We start from the raw sequence: 22,928 nt of genomic DNA, 5'->3' as shown, positions 1-22,928 counted from the left end.
TAAACTCAATGAACTTTTGAGACTGACAGTGGTCAGCGAGATTTTAATGTTCTTTATCAATATTCAAAGTAAATAATGCAGAACCATTCAAGTTAGCTGTGTACAGCATCTGTGTGGAGTGGCAGAATCAATTTTGTCTTTGTTTAGAAAAATAGTATACAGATGCAGTTTTGTTTAAACTTTGAGTTGAGCAGAAATAAAACAAAATATTACATACAAATAAAACTAAATTTACTTGTAGGCCTGTATAAGCACTTTATACTGCATACATGTTATTAAATGTTTCCACTGTTATTAGCTACCAATGAAAAAATAAATTCTTTGAACACATGTTGACCTACATGTAGGAAATTCCTCTTATGCAGTACCTCTGTACTAACTAATGTAACGTTTAAAGTAACGTTTAATTTAAGGATATATTTCTATATTTAGTGTAGTCTACATTGGACTTCAGAAATATAGTCCACTCAATGTTATTAACTGTCTGATACAATATTTTGTAACTTTCAACTGATTCTTAAAAATGTTTAGTTTGAAACATTTTGATTAGAGAAAGGAAAAAAAAGACACCTGGGTTTTGTTTTCATTTTAGAAATCACCTTTCTATTCACCTTTATGTTCAGTTGATGTTCTGACCATTTTTGCATGGTCCATTTGATATCAGAGTTCCTCTCAATCCATCCACAAATATCAGATATCATTATTTGAATGATGCACTGTGTGTTTAAAGAAGCTCTAGACCCCGCCCACTACAGTAAGAGGCACGCCCTGCGCCACCATGTGGGAGGAGCCATGTGAGCAGGACCAGCCCCTTTCTAACAAAACATAACGCCGAGCGTCTTCTCAGTATCAAAGGCGATTATCAATAACATAGATCGACTCCGGGGCTCAAAACGGAGAAAGGTAATTTTTCTTTTTATAATTATCCCTCAGTATGATTAAAAATGGAGTGACTTTGTGAGCGAAAGCACATGGATCATGCATTCGCGTCTTTAGCAGTGCTAACAATCACAGCATTATTATCGACGTTCATCTAAGGTAAGTTAGTCAGGGACCGTCCTTATATTCAACCCTGAAATACACCGCATATATGTTAGTCATACATTAACCTCCATAGAATGAAATATAGGTCATTGCATGCTGTTGTGCGGCTCGCGCGTGCCAGTAGCTATGCACGCTGCCAGAAAATATGGTTCATGGTCATGTAAAATGAATGCCAAACTGCATTTAAATGTGTTTTCACGTGGCACCCAGCTTCATGCCTTGTTGTGAGTAGTGGCGATTGTTTTACTGCGCAGATGACCTATAATCATAATATTATGTAGGCCATATAGGTGGATCCCCGTCTTTGTCTCGCGCCTGAGCAGCAGCAAGAGCACGAGCGAGTCATTCCTGCAACTCTCAGCCAGCTGTTGGTTTGATTCCAGACACTGATTCCCAGGACTGGCCAACTGTTGTCCTTATGTGGCCAGAAATGACTCTCAAAGACCACAGTTTGAATCTTAATTCTTAAATTTCCTAAGTTTATGTGTTTATAGAGTTGCACTGACACGCACAGTGAATCCCATGAGTCCTGACAAGAACATGCCCAAGTCCTTTTTCACTACTTAATCAAAGGAAATGAAAACAACAGTTTTGTTTTGCTTAAAGAAAAAAAAAAAAAAGAAAAAAATACATATTGATGTTTATGACTTGTAAGCACATTTATTGCAATTATCAGTGTAATCCAAAAGCAGTCTCACATTCATTAGTATAACATCATGGTGGTATTTGTTGTTCTGCCTTTCATTTATTCTGATACTTTATTACACAGTATCGGTTGTACTGTAATACTGTAAAATTACTGTATTACAGTCATGAGAATCCAATGAATGTGAATTGCAGTGTGAATTTTGATGAAAAAATATGCTATTTGTCATTAAAATGTTACAATTGACAAACATCTAAACATATGTCCAAAAATCAAAAGAAAAAGAATACTATTAGGACCATTTCATTGCGTTGACATTTTCATGACAACTTGCTTTAAAGGGTTGGTTCACCCAAAAATGAAAATTCTGTCAAACTCGCCCTCATGTCATTCCACATCCGTAAGACCTTCGTTCATCTTCGGAACACAAATTAAGATATTTTTCATAAAATCCGATGGTTCGGTGAGGCCTGCATTAACAGCAAGACAATTAACACTTTCAGTGGCCAGAAAGCTACTAAAGACATGTTTAAAACAGTTCATGTGACTACAGTGGTTCAACCTTAATGTTATGAAGCGACGAGAATACTTTTTGTGTGCCAAAAACAAAATAACAACTTTATTCAACAATATCTAGTGATGGACGATTTCAAAACACTGCTTCATGAAGCTTTACAAATCTTTTGTATCGAATCAGTGGTTCGGAGCGCGTGTCAAACTGCCGAAGTCACGTGAACCATTGAAATTTCGAAACGTTTCAAAACGCTTATGATGTAACGAAGCCTCGTTTACTGAAATCACGTGACTTTGGCACTTTCTTTGCACTGAGGCTCATTTAAATTAAGAGTTTATCCATAATGTTGTTGTATTTACTTTAGTTTAAATATCTAAATAGATGAAAGTTTTGAAGCCAGTTACTGTAAAGAAAAAAATACTTGAGACTGAGACTTGAGTTTGGTGATGCAATGAGAATTCGGGGGAAAAGTCATGAAAATACTAGCACAATGCAAAAATTGCTAATGGTCCTAAAATGAGTAATTTTTTGTTTCTTTTGATTCCTGGGTTGATTGTAATTGTTGGTTATTCTTTTAGTAACTCAATTCATTCTTTGTAAATGCAAAATATGCCACTCCTTTGAAGCTGAAATTGGTTTTGAAATCAGTTTTGCATATACAATGACAATGCAGAATGATTATTATGTCCTAGAACTCCTACCATTTGGAGAGATTTGCACAAACATTGGCATTGCCTGAAATTTGCATTGGGATGGGCCAGTGGGTTGCATGGTAAATCATTGTGCAGCAGTGTAATACTTCTAAAGGTCCAAAAGCCATATTTTTTTTTTGCAAGCACTCATTCCTGTCTTGCAGACTATCAGCAAACTGTGTAATCACTGCTGAGCTGTCCTTTTCTAAATGATGTGGCGCTTTTCTGCGCATCAGCTTATGTTAAGATCAGTTTGCCTAGCTGTGCCTCCTTTTGCAATCCTCCCTAAATCCATTATAGCAGTTGAGTAAGTTTTTGATAATCTTTTTGGGGTGGCATTTAATTTTTATGATTTATAGTTGGGGTAATGCCAATAGAGTGTTGCTGTTTGATAATCGGATGCTTACGTGACCACTTCCATTCTCTGTAGTTTATGAGGAGGTCTTTACCACTCTGATTAATTCTGATGTATTCAGATTGGTTGAACTGTAAGCTGGATGCCAAAAAAGGTCTTAAAGCAGATTTTGTTCCTTTACTCTCTCTCTCCCTGTAACTCTTCCACATGTCCTGTTTTTCCTCTTTCTCCTCCTCCTCTGCTCACTTTGCTCCTCTTATGTATCTTTCTGCATCTTTGCAGAACATGGACCAGGAGGGAATTGCATGAGATGGAATGTACTTGATGTGCTGCATCACTGTTGAAGGTGAGTTAGACTGTCAGCTTTTTGAAATCTAGATCAGCCTGCATTCAGATCACTATGTAATTGAAGCACACTGTGAACATTCTAGTGTTGCCTAATTATAGTGATTTAACCTACTTTTCGGTTTGTTTTGCCAGTTTGTTCTTTTTTGTATCGTTCTGGTATTTCTGGCATGGTGAAATCTTGCTTCTGGCGAAGGTTTTGTTGGAAGCCCTTCTTGTTTAACATTGTGCTTGTGTGGTTATCATAAAAACAGGAATGCGTTGTATGACTTGGCATTAAAGGAATAGTTCACCGGCTGTCAACGTCTGAAGTCAAATCGTAGCTTTTTGCATGAAGCACAGACTAGAATATAAAGGGAAAGTTCAGCCAAAAATAAACTCTTTACTCACCCTCATGTTGTTTCAATCCAGTATGACTTTCTTTCTTTTGTAGCACATCATGGAACATATTTTGGGAAATGTCTCAGTTTTTGGTTACCAACATTCTTCAAAATACCAGCTTTTGTGTTCCACAGAAAAGTCATACAAGTTTGGAACAAACGAATAAATGACCAGTCGTGGCAGGTTTGACATTCTGTGTCAAACTTTGGTTTGTTTCTCATGCAAAGCTGTTGTATTTTATGATTCTTTTATGGTATTTTTGGTTCTTTTTGGAGCTTGACGGCATTATTTTTGGATAAACCATTCCTTAACCTCTTTCCTGTAAATTAGTGTTTAATTTAAAATATCTCAAAGAACTGCTCTCTATATCTTATTTCTGTTGAAGTAGTCATCGGTTTTATATTCACTCTATGCCTATGGGACATTCGAGGCTATAATCATGAAAATGCATAGTCATTATTTCATAGTCATTTCATCCCCTTGGAATTATAAGGTTCTATTTGCATTCTGAGGAGTTTTGAGAGATTGAGCTTCAAAGATTTTGCATTCCATATAACAAAAATTATATGGGGAACAATACCTGAAAATTCATACATGAAAATGACAGTAATGTATTCTTTACTGTACAATATCAAAATCCTCTCAAATCTGTAAATGGGGATTTTTGGAATGGGTCAAATGCAGATAGAACCTTCTAATTCTAAAGAAAAAAATCACTTTTCACTTGGAATTATGAGGTTCTATCTTGCAAAACGTTAATTGAAGCAAGAATTTTCAAGAAACTTTTACTTAAACTTTACAGTTATTTGTTTTAAAACATAAAATTAGTGCTGTAACAATGTGTTGACATGCATGAGAAAGTTACATTTTAATGCTTTCTATGACATTTCATATTTTAGAATTAATTTTTTTTTCTTGTTCAAGTTGAGCATAAAAGGCAGTGCTAAATATTTTGTTGATTGCGGATATTAAATTTAGGTAGGAATATGTTAAGTTATTTAACACATTATTGCAGGAACCATTTAATTGTTGTAAGGCTTAATAATGTAAAATTTTAGACATTTTAAACAGAAAAGAAAACCGACAATGCTTCAGCAAAGGTGTTTAACAGAGTTTAATAAACATTGAAAATGTTTCACTGACTATATATAATTAAGAATATTTCACATTTAAAATATTTAAATTATTTAAACTATGCAACAACTATGCAAACGTTTTTACCAATAATGTAAAATTTTACAGTTCATCTTACTTAATGTAGTTTATACACTTTAATCCAGTATGCCATATAGCGTAGAGCTTTATAGCTACATACAGCTCAATACATGTACACAGGATGGATCAAGGTTAAAACATAACCTAATATATACATAACATTCCCTCGTATGACAATGATGTGACTGGAATAAAGCAAATGGACTACAAATTTTGTAGTCCATTTGCTTTATTCCATTATTTTGTAGTACAAAACCCGAACCTGTCCTCTTTATAGCACTGCTGGCTAGCGTGGTGTCTAACTGAAAATAACTCCTCGGCAATAGCTACAGCAAAACACAAAAAGACTGAAATTCCCTGGAATTTTGGCTGCTGTCATTGACAAGATCATAAATAAAATAGTCGATCATGAGGTTTCTAATAAACATTGTGTTGCGTGGAACTGTTTAGTCTTCGCTGATTTAGTGTTTTCTGCACTCTTTTCCACTGTCACGGAGCAGTCCGGCGACATGCCAATGTGTTGTCATTTAAAGTGCTGATTGGCTCAGAGATAGAACCAAGATAGAGTTCGACTTTGTAGATAGAACATTTTTGTTTTCTAAAAAAAAGTCCCAAAATGTACCCAACTTAAAAAAAAAAAAGAAACATCAAAGAATGTAAATAAGTTGTCACAGAATAAGAATATGTGAATAACTCAATTTTGACAAAAATGTCAGATAAAACCTTATTCCAAGGGGCCGATGATGATTCTTCTATGAATCAATAATTAATTCTTAATGTGTTATCTAACAAGTTGTTCTTCAATTTTTTTGCAGCTGTGTAAGTAGACAATAGACTTGTTCCAGGATGGAGGCCTCCATCATACTGCCTGTGCTGAAGAAGAAGCTGGCTTTTCTGTCAGGTAAAGACTAGTAACATATTAAGATTTATAAAACGGTTAGTTCCTGTCCTTGATTCTGATGGGTCAGTAGCTGGGACTATGACTGCTTCACCCAACGGTTCTGTGTATCACTACACAACACCCTTAGCAACCACTCTTAGCAATGCAAACTGTTTGTTCTCAATTGATATTGGTCATTGAAGCTTACTGTATTATGTAGATGAGTATTGTGAGAAAGAGATCGAGTGAGCAATTTATTACCTGCATTCAGATTTAGCATTTTCCTTCAGGTCAGTCCTATGTTTATAATAAAAATCTGTTTAAATGTCCGCTGCAATATCTTGTCCTTTTAACAGTTAAGGGTTTTCCCTTGACTGACAGCGCTAGTCAAAGAATTTGTCAGTTGCGTCTTGTTCCGTGTTCACAACAGTTCAGTCTTTTCAATGTAAAAGTCTTCGCTACTGATGGACACACCCATAATATAAGTAATGTAACTTCTGTTGCTGATCGCAGTCAGGGACTATTTTTTCCGGCGGAAGGAAGATTTGAATGATTTTACTTCAGGAAAGTTGCAACATATTTTTGGCTTTAATATTTGCATTGTGTGGTAACCTTTTTATAAAGGCAAGGTACTCGAGGCTAGTGCTGTATCGTGAATAAGTCACGGCTGAAGGGATTGCAGGCTAACAATGTCCTTCAGCCGTGACTTATTCACGATACAGCACAGCCTTGAGTACCTTATTGCTTACTTAAAATATTTGAATTAATTGAATAAAAAACAAGTTATCAAATATTTTAGAGTAGCTTGGCCAAAAATAAGTTGAGTATCTCAATATTACAGCAATGCATTTGCTGCAGGCTTCTCTCCTCTCTACTCTAGGATGTGATGTGAATACTTTATTCGTGCTTCATGATTAGATGTGACTATAGCACTGAGCCAGAAATAAGCTGCTATCCAATAAAACGGACAGTGCCAAGTGATTATTTGAAACCTTTCACTTGCTTTCTTGTTTGCTTTGATGGATGTGAAAGATTGTGTCTCAGACAGCATCATCTTCATCTCAATATAATGTAGTCAGAGATCATTATGATCTGTTATTACTTTCTGCTTCAACTCGGTGAACCTGAACCCTGTATTGTAGAATGATATATTAGGTTTTTGCTTTTCAAATTTTCTTTAGTGAGTGTTGGCGCAAGGCATTTTGTTGAGGCAAATAATTGGTATTTTTATTTTATTTTATTAGTTATTTACTACTACTTGACGCAAGCTGGACTCATCTGTGCAAGCAATGCCACGTATGAATAATTGCTTTCACTCATATGTCCTTTAGCTTATGAGAGGCCATCCTTATGTCCACATATTACTTTTTAAATCCCTTCCAGAACTCGGTATATCAGAGTACGGGGCTCTTTTGTCCCATGTCATACACTGAAGGTTGTATACATGCCTCCTGCTTATGACACTTTCATGTTAACAAGAACATTGGCAAAATGGGGTCATACACTGAGGTGTTCTCTGATGAATTGATATTTCTATCATTTTGTAAAAATGCACTGTGCCTCAACATTATTTTGTATCAAGGTCTTTGCACAAAAATTGGATAATGAAAGCTTCTAGGAAAGGAATTACTGAAACGTCTGATGCCTGGCCTTGAAACTGCGCATGTTCCCATGCAGTTGTCTGTGAATTAATTACAGTTTGCAATGTCACAAGGCTCTACTCCTCCAAAAGGCTTTTTGTATAACCTCAGTACTGTTTTTTTTATGTCTTTTACTTGAAGCCTCACATTCTTACACTGTTTTTCCATTCCTTCATCATATTTCACTCTGTGCGGCCGGATTTTCTGCATATTTCCTGACTTGGCCCGTTTGGTTTTCCAGGAGGCAAGGACAGGCGCAGTGGTTTGATTCTGACCATCCCACTATGTACCGAACAGACCAGCATGGAGGAGCTCAGCGCCACTCTGGATTACCTACTGAGTATTCCTAGGTAAAAACACAGCTTTGGAAACCTCTCTTAAAGTTAATCTGTCACTCTGTTGCAAAAGCTGTACATCAAGCACATGTCAAAAGTATTCAGAGCAGAAATGGAACATTAATCTGATAATTGTAATTATAATGCACACTGTTACAGTATTCACACATGGAATAGAAAGTGGCCATAATTCATGGTCAGTCTGTGGTTAGAAGCTGAAAAATACTTTTATTGATTTCTCCAGACCTTTAAAGGTCTTTTAGGCTCCAAGGCTCTGGAAAGAATTTGCTGTATGTTTCTGTTAGTTTGTCCATTTTTATATTTGTGTTGGCTGTTACAGTATAAAGGTTTAACAAAAATTATTAAACGGATAGATATGATTTTGATTGGATGAGCCATGTTCAAAACCGCTAGATAACAATGTACAATTTGTATCCATGCATTGTTGCTGAACAGTTGCAACAGTTGTTACTTGTCAGAATAATTTGTATTCCAATCCATTATTAGGATTGATTATTTATTGAACATTGGTGTCTTATCACATTGCTCTTGCTGTAGTTTGATAAAATGAGATCAGATTGCTTTGTCGCTGCAAATTGTGAATGCCTCTATACATTAAATATTTTTGTTTTAACTAGGGATGCACCAATATTTATATTCATTCTGGGGCTGTTAAATTTACAATTAAATGTAGACATCAAAGCATTATAATGTACAGTATAAAAGATGGGTAATTTGCTAAAAAGGCAGAATATGTATATTTTTGCCGCTAGAGGTCGCCTATTCAAAACAAAGGTGTAGCTTGATGACGCCGAGTTTGAGCGTGGAATCATGGGAGATGTCATCTTCACCTAACAGCCAGGCGAAAGAATCTGACAGGACTCAGATGGAAATCAAGTTCATGGATGAGATTATTAACGTTGCTGTAGTATGAAGCAGAGCAGGGCGAGTGCTGTGGGAGCTGAACGAGGCCGCTGGAGCGATTGCTAATGAGAGACGAGCGTGACACAAGGCTCGAGAGCAGTGGAACTTTTATTATGCCACAGGCGCCGCTTCTGCTTCATTTGGTCAAGCATATGTAGGGTAACGCAGCGCTGTTTATCATATTAGATACATTTGAGTGTGTTGAAAATGTTATAGCGTGTGTTCGCTCGGTGGCTGCTATGAGACACTTGTTGCACACTGCAGTAAACTAGATCAATATTAGAATATCATATTAATATAATCAGACTAATAAGACTAAACGTGTTGAGCTATATAACAATGATTAGTTTTCTGTCTGTAAATGTATTCAAACAGTTGTTCCCTTTTTTCTAATATATCAGTCAAGAGAACAGAAATATACTAAAGCTTTTGGTGTTTGGAAACGCCAAAAGTTTTTGTTGTTTCCATGGTTTTTACAAAATAAAACCGGAAATCGAGGGTAATGCAGGTATGATGTCATTTATAGGCGACGCTCGGACACAGTCCGTGTCCTGGTTAAAATTGCTTATTTTTCTTGATTTAAATGTTGGAAATATCTGGGATAATGTAAGTACACAAAATATACAACACTAGTGGTTCTAGTGGTTTTTGGATATTTTAAAGGGGTAATTCACCCAAAAATGAAAATTCTGTCATTTATTACTCACCCTCATGCCGTTCCACACCCTTAAGACCTTCGTTAATCTTTGGAACACAAATTAAGATATTTTAGTTGAAATCCGATGGCTCCGTGAGGCCTCCATAGGGAGCAATGACACTTCCTCTCTCAAGATCCATAAAGGTACTAAAAACATATTTAAATCAGTTCATGTGAGTACAGTGGCTCAATATTAATATTATAAAGCGACGAGAATATTTTTGGTGCGCCAAAAACCCCCAAAATAACGACTTATTTAGTGATGGCCGATTTCAAAACACTGCTTCTGGAAGATTCGGAGAATAAATGAATCAGTGTATCGAATCATGATTCAGATCGCGTGTCAAACTGCTAAACGACTGAAATCACGTGACTTTGGTGCTCCGAACAGCAGATTCGATACACTGATTCATTTATGCTCCGATGCTTCCTGAAGCAGTGTTTTGAAATCGGCCATCACTAAATAAGTCGTTATTTATTTATTTTTTTTGGCGCTCCAAAAATATTCTCGTCACTTTATAATATTAATATTGAACCACTGTACTCACATGAACCGATTTAAATATGTTTTTAGTACCTTTATGGATCTTGAGAGAGGAAATGTCATTGCTCCCTATAGAGGCCTCACGGAGCCATCGGATTTCAACTAAAATATCTTAATTTGCGTTCCAAAGATGAACGAAGGTCTTACGGGTGTGGAACGGCATGAGGGTGAGTAATTAATGACAGAATTTTCATTTTTGGGTGAATTACCCCTTTAAAATATCCAAAAACCACTAGAACCACTAGTGTTGTATATTTTGTGTACTTACATTATCCCAGATATTTCCAACGTTTAAATCAAGAAAAATAATCAATTTTAACCAGGACACGGACTGTGTCCATGCGTCGCCTATAAATGACATCATACCTGCATTACCCTCGATTTCCGGTTTTATTTTGTAAAAACCATGGAAACAACAAAAACTTTTGTTAAGATCACTCTTGAGTAATAAATGACAGAATTTTCATTTTTGGGTGAAATAACCCTTTAAATTCAAAAATCTTACATATTGTGCCTTTAACAATGTAATTAGTGTTTTTAAACATGTAATGTAAGTGAGAACACTAATTTGCCATGGTAAAAATTAAGATCTTCCAATAAAACTTCCAGTCTTTTGTGGTTTATTGCTTTAATCTGAGTCCTATATGAAAGAGATAATCATACCCTGAGCTGCTGCGGTCAATTGAGTTTTGAATAATGTTAAAGTCTGCCAGTCGAGCCTCACATGACCACTGGCAGTAAGACCATCACTTGTTCTGTAGTCTCTTTTATTTTTCATCGCTTTCATAGTGACCTTCTCCAAATTACTTTTCTGCTGACATTTTTAGAGGCTTTTTATAGGGTGAGTTGGCTGTTCTTTTTCCTCAAAGAATGAAAAGAAAGGGTTTTTTTTTGTTTTACAAACCAAAATAGTAACTGTATTATTGAATACATGTTTCTTGGAATCTGTGAGTCATTTTAGCTCACACAAACATTTGCAGCTCATTTTAAAATGCCACCACAGAACAAACAAATTAGTTTGTTTAATGACACAGCCACAGAGGAGTCATGTAATTGATTCATTGTATCCAACTGTACTGACAACATGTATTGGCCTATCATTTGTGTTATGCAACCGAATAAATGTCATGTTTTTCTGTTATTTCTGCAGCGAGAAGTGCAAAGCTCGAGGTTTCACCGTCATCGTTGATGGCAGGAAGTCTCAGTGGAATATAGTGAAGACTGTTGTTCTGATGTTGCAGGTAGGATAAGATACTTTTTTTGTTTTATTTGCCCATTTTTGGATTTTGTTCAGTTTGGCAGAAAGAAACATTATGTGAAACACATGTCTGCTCTTGTTTTTTTGACATCTGGTGCTTACTTTTTCACTAATGAACCTATTAACATTTGTGGTGATTATTTAATGAGTGCTTAACTCCCCTCTAATACAGCTCATTTCTTAAGGAATACCTGTAAATAATGAGATTTCAGTGCTGTTATCAGAAGCCCATGCTGCTCATGTGTTGGCAGACTTCCCTGGTTTTGTAGAGCGTGTTGTTGGAAATCATTCACTTTGAGTTTTGTTGAATTGAATGGATGCTTGTTATTTTCCCCTCATAATAGCGGCACTGAATTGCTGCTGTAAGCTCAACTCAGAGTCAGGCTGCTAGTTATTTTTCTTTTGCTTTACGACTTATTCTTCGTTACATTAAAGTCCTAAAATGCAAGTCGGTTCACTCTGTGGCCATCTTGGCAATCTCTGGACAGCTATTTTCTAGGCAGTAACAATAAAATTTGACACAAGTGGCATCATAAATTGTGCTAAAACATTTTTCAGGCTTTACTAGCTAAGACATGTGTTTTGAAGGAAAAACAGGTGGTTGGCTCTTTTTCTTGGGATGTCCTTGTATTGAGTATTGCAACTTATTTTCTATGAGCAGTCTCCTTTATACTGAATCTAAGTCAGAATTTCTAATAGATTCTATTTAGCTTTAAGATGTCACTTAAAGCTAAACTTACAACTTTGGCATTTGTTTTGAGAAATAAGGTGTATGATGTTGCACAAAACATGATCAAAATGTAGCTGTGCCATCACAAATATAATGCATTTTCAAAAATATTAGAATATAAAACAATTTATTTTAAATTGTAATAATAGTTCACAGTATTACTTGTATTACTTGTATATACAGCCTTGGTGAGCAAAAGAGACTCCTTTCAAAAACATTAAAAAAAAGTTACCAAACCCCAAACTTTTGAACAGTAGTGTTTTACAGATCAGTTATTAGAAGGCCCCTATTGACATTTTTGCCCTTGCTATTTTGTTTCCTTATAAATTCACCGTCTTCTGCGCTCCAGGCAATGACATGCCTTCATGTTTGCAAGTAGAAGATTGAGTAAAACTAGATTTCCTGAAGGAAATAGCAGCTTAAAGGCACCGTAAAAATAGTGTTAGCTTCAGGCTTGACATGAATCGTTTTGTTGCATTCCTTATTTGTAAGTCGCTTTTGTATTTGTTGCAGATATTTTTGAAGAACAACAATGTTTGATAAAAATCAATACCCTATTACATCTGACTTTGAATGGAACAAAACATATGGATTGTTATTATAAATTGCAATATTTTTTTGCCAAAGAAAGCTCTTGATGTATAGAATATATTAATTATCAAAGCCTCACCCTGTTCTTTGCTTGACGTGTCCTCTGGATGACCTGCAGTTTTTAGTTAAGAGGGAGTGCTTTGTAAATTTGCGGTGTGCAGATAACTTAATTTCAGCAGCTTTAAAGATGGGATTTAAAAATAGTATCAAGTACTTTTATCTCTCAGCCTTTTCTCTATTTGAGCACTTTAAGAGGTATGACTGGAGTTTGTTCTGAAATCAAACTGTCCTTCAGACCAGTAGGTACAATAACATTGATCAGCCAATTTTAAATGGTTGATTTGGTGATTAAGTAAACCGAAAGATTTATGTTACCCCTGTCCCCTTTATATCTGTATAACATTCCATCCATCACTATTCGTCAATAAAAAGAGTGATCTTATTTGTAAATGTAAGTGGTGTGTGTAGCTGAGCTATCATGTTTTTGGAGCTGGATTGTGAACTTGGATGTTTTTCCTCCAGAATGTGATCCCAGCTGAGGTCTCTCTTGTGTGTGTGGTGAAACCTGACGAATTCTGGGATAAAAAAGTGACCCATTTCTGCTTCTGGAAGGAGAAGGACAGGCTTGGTTTTGAGGTAAGTGTACTAGAGATCTATTGTTTTATTGGACAAAGAGCTAAATTTTGACATGTTTGACATTAGGGATGGGCACCAGTACACAAGTACTTGGAAGTGACTGCAGTAATCAAACATGAGTATTTGTTTTCGTTTTGTAATTGTTTGCAGTGGCATATTGGGTGTGATCTGATTGGTTAAAGTTAGGACTGCAAATGTACAGACACTGTTGAGTCCGTTTTTGTATATTGACTTGCACAATACTGTTCAGAGCAGCTTGACCGGAAATGGTTCCTTTAAAAAAGGGCTACTTTGGTGTGTGTGACATAGGTTAGTTGTCATAACTAGTGAGAAAGGTTGAAACGGAGCACGCTAAATCTTGAACCTGTTTTTCGTGGTTTTTTTGAAGCTTTGATTGTGTTTATAGTGTGCAATATAACATGTGTTCATGTTTCGCGTGTAAAAAAACACAGTATTTTTGACATAATTTACTTATCTGTATACCGCTGTTTCCACTGTCATAAGATAAAAACGGGCTGATGACTTCCTTGTTCTATGAAGTCCCTCCTTCAGAAATACGTAACGAGTTCTGATTGTGCCAGCGGTTCCTGTGTTGTGATTCGACAGCAGTTTAGCGCATCTTGCCCGGAAAAGTCACGCCTCTTACCATAACGTGGAGATGCACGCGCTCAGTGTTATTGTAAACATGTCTTTAATTTTACCCTATCAATTTGAGCCGGAATCAGACCCGGTGATTGGACTGCGGGATGAAAATAACAGCGTTTCGACAACATGGCGACAAACACACTCTACAAACGCAACTCTTGTGTATTCCTGTGGGCGGAGGTTAGTCAAAAAACTGTTTTAGTGACGTTATTAAAGAAGGAAGTAGAGGGATGTAGTCCAAACTGGCCGTTCGATGTAGGCGACTTCTGTTAAATAAAATATCTCGCTTGGCATTGAACTTTGAGCTTTAAAATTTTACAGATTTTATTTATACTCTAACAACAACATTACACACTAACTAAAGTTTGAAACATGGGATCACGAAGAACGGGACCTTTAAAAAGTAGGGTCATGCAGTGATTCTTTCCATCTAAACTGATTATCCCTCAGTTTCACAGACAAGGCCTAAGCTAGTCTTAGACTAAAATGCATGTTGAGCTGTTTTAACTGAAAGCAACTTGTACTGACATATCCTAAAAAATATCAGTGCAATTGTTTTTTTCTCAAGATGCACACCAGTGATGTTTTTTTCTAGGGTACGTTTATAAAAGAGACTTAAATGCCCTATTTGAATTAAGGCTTAATCCTGACTTAGTCTAAGCCCTGTCTGTGAAACTGGGCCATTATCTCTTAAGCCTAGTAGTAAATGTGTTATGAGCAGTAGTATAAACACATTCATTTGCACAGTCACTCAGTCAAAGCACAACCAAAACAATGTTCTTCAGCAAAATGTATGCAGTTTTGTTCTGTTATAGTGTACCTTTTTAAAGGGTCATGAAACCCTAAAATTTTTGTTTGTTTTGAGATATTAACCGATATGTACAGGTAGGGAAAAGTGGTTAATTTTTTTTGTTTTTCTGAACCATTTCGTTCTTCTGGTTTAAAAAAGCAAAGTTGAAGCAACATCACAAAGTGAGGTGTATGCATTAATTCGGAGTGGTGATGGCTGCCGTGACTGAGGAGTATGTGTGTGTCTACATCATCAGTTTCTGAGCTTTTCTCTGCATCATTTATAACAATGAAGTCTTTTAATCCAATCACTGCACTGTATTATGCATGAGATCTCGTTACAGCGGAGAATTCAAACGTCACAATAGACCGTTTCAGTGCTGTTCGTTCACCTCTGCCTCTTCAACTTTGTGTTCTGTTATAAGTGTGAGTTTACACAGTACAGTAACACAAAAGTGTTGTTTGCATGTTCCCCATGATGCGGTCAGAGATGGAGTTTGACTACCAACACATATTAAATATTGTTACAGTCATGTTTTCCATGTAACAACACAGCACACATGAGAGTGGTTTCTGTGCAGAGCGCTGTGATGAGTTTAACAATGCTCGCAACTTGGATCATAGTTCATATCCGTACCGGAGCAAGCATGTGTCAAGTTTTTGTGAACATATTACATTTACTCTCCTGTTCCAAACTTGAACCAGCACCATGTATACGCACATCTTTCATCACATCTTCTTCAAATGAAATATATATGTGCAAATAATGACAGTGATCATGAACACATTATTATGATACACAGAAGACAATGATGTCGACTGAAAATTCTTCCCAATTCTTCAATATTTTTTTTTTTTTTAAACTGATTGTCAACAGCTTTTATTGTGTTCAACCTAAATATTTAGAAAGGTTCCACTGCAAGTGTTTTTCATACATCAGACCACGGCGTCATCATTTTACTCTTGATATAGCTACACATAATACAATCACACACAACAGTGTATTTAATTAGGCACACCCGAGGGATCTCATGCGTGTAAGTAGGTAATTTCCCGCATTTGCTGTGAATAATGAAACCCCATATACAGAAGTTGTGCATCCATATACAGTGGTCTGGGGCTTCACTGTAAGACAGTGCTTTTGTTATTGACACTAATGCAACGGCTTCATTTGTCAGGGCACAAAGGGCTGTGCTATGAGTGAAATAAGGTTTTCAGGGCTGTTTTAATGATTTAAAGGACATTGAACACACCTGGGCTTAATCATTCTGGGAAACTGACATGAAGTTCTTTCTTTGCTTTCAATGTTTTTACTTGGTCCGAGTTTTTACTTGGTACAAGAGTCCGACTAAATGTCATGATGGTTACCATCTATTTGCATTGGTTTATATAGCTGGTCACTTTTATGCAAAGTTCAGCACTATTTTACTTTTAGTGTCATGGTTGTTTTCATTCAGTATACAATTTAAAAACTATCGGTTGATTAATTGGTTATCAGCCAGTGGGCGTTGACGTGTGATGGAGGGTGTGTCTGAAGCTTGATGCTGACTCCACACAGCAAAATCCCCAGAGTTAAATCAGCTCTGCTCAGAGAACAAATGGTCACGCTCTACATAGAGTTAAAATATCACTGAAGCAGAGTTAAAGTTAATGAAATAATATGCTGTTTGTGGAGTTGTTTAATCAGATCTTGAGAGATTTAATGTCTTTTATCTTCATTTGATTTCATCTAAGGATGTAGCTGGAAGTCCTTTTTTGTTATTGTGTTTCTGTTCAGTGATTATGCTTGTTAACAGCAGGTGTTCATCACTAATGCTCAATCATAACTTCATCACTTAATTATCTCATTAACTTTAACTCTGCTTCAGTGTTACTTTAACACTATATAGAGAGGGACCGTATGTTATCTGAGCAGAGTTGATTTAACTCTGGGGATTTTGCTGTGCACCGTCATAGTGACAACAGCCAATCATATTACTTCCAGCTTACTTACATGCTATGCTATGCTAGCTGTCATTCAATGATAAATGGAGTACACAGCCTCTGCCACCTCCTTCTAGCATTGGTCCCTCCGGTATGAGTCCTGGTACGTATAGAAAGACTGATCGCAAAGAACCGGGCTATAAGCTTTTCCTCCATTTTGATGTTCCTCTATTTTCCGGTGTTGCATGACCGCAATTGGCTAGCGTCTGCGCTAGGGTATTTTCATAAGGCGTTATGATTGGCTGACGCCTGCGTAGACGCTTGAAAAGTTGAACATTTTTCAACTTCGGCCGCAAGCAACTCCTGTGACGCGACACAACGGAACCCACAATTCACCCGTTCAAAGTAACGCCGATGCCCCGTGTGAATGCACCGTAAGCGTTTAAATCGCTATACAAGAGAATATTTCATATGAGTTCGTCTGGATCTGTAACTTTCATGAATCTCTCCATTTCATTATCTCTACTGTAATATCACAAATTAGAGCAGATTGCAGTGTTTCCTTGTAATTGGGCCATGAAGAAAATGGGTGAAATTGGCAGGTGGTTGTTTGCATTGAAAGGGCAGCCCTCTGGCATTCACTTTAGGAGCAGGAAATGGGGCTATATGTGACTTTAACCGTAACATGATCGTGCAGATGTGCACTACAGTATGCAACCATGCTGTATGTGTGCTGATGAATCCTGGCCTCGAACCGCATGCTCATTTGTCTGGCTGTCTTGCTTCATGCCCTCTCTGGGCATTAACCAATAACGCCATGTTGCCTGGCAACCATCACATGGATCCAGCCAAGAGCCGAATGACGTGTTTAGAAGGACAGTCAAACCACTGTCTCCTAAATAGAAACCTCTGTATGTGTATGTTTGTTGGGGTCATTGTGTTGTTTGTCCTGTGATCTGGGCCAGCAGGCCCCTCTAGCTGCCTACAACTACCAGATGGCACAGTTTTGGCTGAATGGAGGTCAGTGTATCAGCATTAGGAAGTGTGGAGGCTTGAACACGGAGACCAGTGAAAACAGTCATTACCATACTCTTGACCTACTTGAAGATCCATACTTGAATGGGGGTTTTGTATCTGCGGCCGATCGCTGAGGTGCACGAGGACCGTGCGCTCTGCATTAATCATTCTGCCCAAGAACCTCTTCATCACAGATGCTTGGCCAGGCATAAGTGAGCATATGGGAAGGAAAAAACCCGGAGGCCTTATTAAATAAGTGGATCCTCTTTCACTGCCACTTAGGGTGCATAGGACCGTCTGTTACACGACTGCACATTTTTATGCTTATTATTGCTGATTTTTCTTTCCTTTATGGACTTCAAGTGAATGTACAAAATATGCTGATGATGAGAGAAGCTTTCCTTCAGATCAAAGAGAGTTCATAATAATATAATGATAATAAAGAGATCTATAATAATACCTAGAATAAGCTATCTCTTAGCATTTCATTTATATTTTTATACATAGATTTATATGTTGCTTGCATAAGAGCATGAACCATGCTAACCAGCAAAATCTTGACCATCTGAGTGATTTATCGGCCAGGTCTGTTAATTGTCTAATATTTAGGCATTTTAAAGCTGAAGTCTAACTTTTTTTTTTTTTTTTTTTTGGTTAAAAATGATCCAAAATCAATTATTGAGCAAGTACATAACCAGCCAGTGTTCTAAACTATCCTTACCTTGGTCTGATTCACAACCGTAAGCTTGTAATGTTTTATAATAAAATCGGTACTGGTGGGTTTCTGCGGGAAATTCGAGCATGCAGTTGTTCGTCTTTGCGTCATTATATCACGCCTGATTACATGAAGGAGTCCCAGCTAGTAGGCTATATGGCATGTGAGGATCCTGCAGGTGACTGATCCTTTATAGCCTTTTCTCACAGCAGCTGCAATAATTAAACTTATCATTTTGATGGCGGATTGTAATCCAGAAAGGTCCAAATGACAATCATCAGTGACAACTGGAGATTCACCCATAGTCAAAAGCAAAAGACTTCGGACTGCGGAGTGGCTACAGAAATTGAAATCTACAATTAACACTAATACACATAGTCACGCAATTCTGAGGTTGTCAACATTAAAAGTTTGAGAACAAAGTATAATAATAATAATAATTTGCATGACTTGATGTGAACCGAGCTAAGCGATCATTAGATTTAATCACCATTGGCAGCGCAACTTATTATGCTTTTTTTCTCAGTTGGTCAGAACAAAAGTGGCAGATTTGTTACTTAAAGGTACTCTAAGTGATCCTGGGTGGAGTAACTTCCTGTTGACGTTCGAAGTGTTGTCAAACAAAACAGAGGCTAGCTAGACCCTCCCTCCTCCTCCTCCTCCCCCTCCCCTCCGTGCTTCCTGAAACAGTCATGAACTCGCATTTAAAATCATTCTTGTCGGTTATTGGCTGGAGCATGTTTATTATGTTTTGTGGTCCAGGCTGCACCAGTTTGTTTTTATTGCCGTTTTTGGAGCTTGTGGCGACTACAGAGACCGCGTTTTTTTTACAGTGTGTTCAGGCGACAGGCAGCTAGCGGATAGTGAGGAGATGTTTGCTGTATGTGACAAAAAATGTTTTGGCCTAAAAACGCGTGACATCACTTAGCACCTTTAATTGTTCAGATGACATTTTCCGGTTAAAATTCTTATTTTGGTCATACTTCCAAGACGTAGAATCTGTGATTCTGAAGTACAGTATCCACACCGATGTGGTGACTAACAGCAAACATTAGATTCATCTGCGCTGAGGAGCCGTGCTGATGCACAACCCGCGTAAAGATGATAATTCCGCAAATAAAAGCAATTGCAGGTTTCAAACAGAGATGGCGACAAAGAGGCAAAACTTACAGAATGCAGCTTTAAATTGTATTGACAGCCATGGACTGTTGAACATGTAAAACTTTTTACTTTTTTTGGGATGATTTGTTCAAAGTCATTTTAAATCCAGTTTTTTGTTTTGTTTCGTCTTTTTGTCCATTTTTATTCACTAGTTTACAAATTGACACGTTTTCTGTTCCGTGCACCGGAAGCAATGCATGTGTAACTGAGCGCAGCATTTTATTTATTTATTTATTTTTTTTACATTTTGTTTAAATACTTGTAAGGTAACCAGAATGCAAGCTGCATTGAGGGGACTGTATTGACCAGAGAGCTTTAGCAGACGCTGTGTTTAATCTCCTCCAGCTAACCTTGCAGATGTGAGGGCACAGCTGGCACACGTCCAAGCTGTTGCGTTCCTGCTTCAGCACCAGGCCTGTGTTCAGGGTCACTGGAGGATTTCAAAGAGCACACATTACTTTGATTAAATGGATTTCACATTAAAAGTTTGGTGAGCAGATGGTTTTGAAAAGAGTTGTTCATCCTAAAATTAAAATTCTGTCATTTATTTACCTGCATGTCATTCCAAACATGTATGTTTTTGTTTATAGTGTCCATCACGGTTTATAGTGACCACTGATATCAAGCCGAAAAGGCTTGGTTTGTGTGATGGCAGATCATTATTCACAGAATTTCCTCTGCTGTAGCTCTTAATATCATTCTCCACACTATGTCCAGTTACTATGTATGCAAGAATCAATCATGTCATTGAGAACATGAGATTTGAGAGCTGTATTGTAGGGGAAGATTATTAGTGAATAGCTTAAATTTCAGATGTGTTTTTTTTTCAAATCCAGATTTTATTCAGATGGGGTTTCAAAAGTCTGAACAGCAAAAAACACATGAATTCTAATTCAAATCTCATATGGAGGTTGTTTGAAATGCGATTCCAACCTCCATTTTTCCTGCATCCATTTTGAAAACCTCATCACGTACGTACATGGGTACACCTACATTGTTACCAAAGCAACCCATTGAGATAGGTTGGGTATGTCTGGACACCCAAATCTTATTTGATCACTTGTTATTAATAGTACAGACAGTCTGCCTGGAAAGATCTGATTTGAGAAGAAATCCATTTTGCCTGCAGTCTGAACATAACCAAATAGAAATAATATTGACTGTTTTTCAGTGTCCTTCTCTGGCTCTTTCTTTTCTTTTTCTCTCTTACTTTCAGTTTTTTGTTTCATGGAATAAAAACCGCATGCATATTTGGAATGACATGAGATGTGACAGCGTTGTTATTTTGAGTCAACTTTTCCTTTCAAGGCTTCTGAGGAAGGTGTTGGGTTTGTTCTTTAGTTTTCTGTCTTTTTGTTTCTCTGCATGCCTTCCATCTCTGAATTTGCAAAGATATCATGACAGAAGGAGATAAGACAAAATCCAGTTCAAAAGCTTTTATGCTCAGACTGCATTTTACTATCTACCACAGAAACGGTCCAAAACAAGGCTTTTTAGATGCAAGAACATCCGTTAGAGAGAGTTTGTGAAACTGACATGAAACAAACCTCGCTGTGGCTCATCTTTTAGGCTTTTTTTCCTCCTCAAATTGTCCCAGGCAGACAGCCACGCAGCGGAGGCAAACGCCTCTGACATCCTGTGAGTAATGTACCCTAGATATTATGAATCCAAAATATTTTTCCTCATCTGCTCTCTGGTGACACTGGCTGGAACTCTGTTTGCAGCAAGGCCTTGTCCCTCTGTCCTGTGTGTTGACTCAGCTGAACATACTTGTAAAGACAGCTGTGCTGTCTCTCTTCCTGTCCACACACCAAAGTGCAACGGGGAGGGGTCTCCTCATTTTTGAGACGGCATACTTTTGAAAGCACAGACATAGTAATGATAAACATTTACACTTGAAGTATACTATAAATCAACGTCTGTGTATAATGTCACAGTAGTTTTTACGCTGCTTGGCAGCTGTAAACAGGTGTGTTTGCATTAACGACCAGCCGAATGTACATACATTCCACTTATTACTTGGCTACATAACAATGAAGTGAATAAATAGACATGAAATATTGATTTTGAGCTGAAATAATTTGATTATCTGAGAAGAAAGAAACCGCAGAGTAGTGCGAGGAACAGTCTCCAACAGTTTTATTTTGTCTAAGGAAAATAGTTCGTCATTATACAGCCTTTATTTATAATAAATAATAAAGTAGTAGTAGTAGTAGTAGTAGTAGTAGTAGTAGTAGTAGTAGTAGTTTTTTTAAAGCAAAAAGACAAGGATGTCTCTGTTTTGGTGATTTTTACCAAAAATAAGTAGTGTTCTTAGGCAAAACATGAGAAAAAATGTTAAAATCTTCATTACATTAATCATTATTAAATATTTGGCAGTTTAAACCCTTTTTATCATTGATTTTTCTCAAAGCTGACACTATATAAAAATCGTCACCCTGTTTTCTTATGTAAAAAGAGAGTTTTGGGTAATGAGTGTGCCTGACATTAAGTGACTGTTTGTGATTGTGGCCCGGCGGAAGGGCTGCTTCACCTGCAGAGTTTGTCCTATATGCCTTCAAATGTCAAATAAATTATTCATGGATATTAACCTTGCATGACATTTCTGCTGTAGAAGGTCTTCGGTGATTACAGATTATGCTACATTACACACACAGATGCCTGTTTAATTGGTAACATTAATAAATGGTGCACTTTCCCCTCTGTTACAACAAATAATTGTCACATGGCTGGGTTTTATTTTCTTGTCTTTTACATTCATAGCACAGATGTTGAAAAGCACAGCTTTGGTCCTCGGTCATACTTCAGGGTTATTTTTCTCTGTTTCAGGTGATTCTGGTGTCTGCCAATAAACTCACACGCTACATCGAGCCGTGCCAACTTACAGATGAATTTGGTGGGAGTCTGGTTTACGATCATTTGGACTGGGTCAACAAACGATTGGTGAGAACCAATTTGCTTTTGTTTTGAATCTACTTGACAATAGTGGGTGTTTAGTTGAAACTAGTGTTATTTTAGGATTGTAGTATTTAGTAACATTTTGAATTATTAATTCATTATATGTGACCTGATCCAGCAAAATGAGTCACAGTGACCCAAATTTCAAAATTGAGATTTTGGTATCAATGGAAAGATGAGACAATAAGCTTTAAAATGGCATCCTAGTCAAAGTCATACCTTGAATGGTTTTAAAGATATACCCATTTGAATTATGGTCATCTGCCCTCTTTTTCCAATTGAAAACCTGAGAA

At 37.1% G+C, this 22,928-nt stretch overlaps 1 protein-coding gene across 3 annotated transcripts in view; it reads left to right on the top strand.

The window, feature by feature from the left end:
• Nucleotides 1–766: 766 nt before the first annotated feature.
• The window catches only part of sestd1 (SEC14 and spectrin domains 1), a 43,344-nt gene continuing 21,182 nt past the window's right edge, over nt 767–22,928 (top strand). For 2 of the 3 annotated variants that reach the window (XM_048194490.1, XM_048194488.1), the window contains exons 1-7: nt 767–903; nt 3,534–3,597; nt 6,008–6,093; nt 7,954–8,062; nt 11,363–11,453; nt 13,314–13,427; nt 22,507–22,620. In XM_048194490.1, the coding sequence (XP_048050447.1) occupies nt 6,039–6,093; nt 7,954–8,062; nt 11,363–11,453; nt 13,314–13,427; nt 22,507–22,620 (483 nt within the window). In that variant the 5' untranslated portion in view covers nt 767–903; nt 3,534–3,597; nt 6,008–6,038. Of the gene's footprint in view, nt 904–931; nt 1,039–3,533; nt 3,598–6,007; nt 6,094–7,953; nt 8,063–11,362; nt 11,454–13,313; nt 13,428–22,506; nt 22,621–22,928 lie in introns of those variants that run through there. The other variant, XM_048194489.1, reaches the window with a different exon arrangement.

Source organism: Megalobrama amblycephala, linkage group LG6 (genome assembly GCF_018812025.1).
Source record: "Megalobrama amblycephala isolate DHTTF-2021 linkage group LG6, ASM1881202v1, whole genome shotgun sequence".
NCBI lineage: Eukaryota > Metazoa > Chordata > Actinopteri > Cypriniformes > Xenocyprididae > Megalobrama > Megalobrama amblycephala.
Note: the sequence above shows the minus strand (reverse complement) of the source record. Positions and strands in the feature narration are given on the sequence as shown.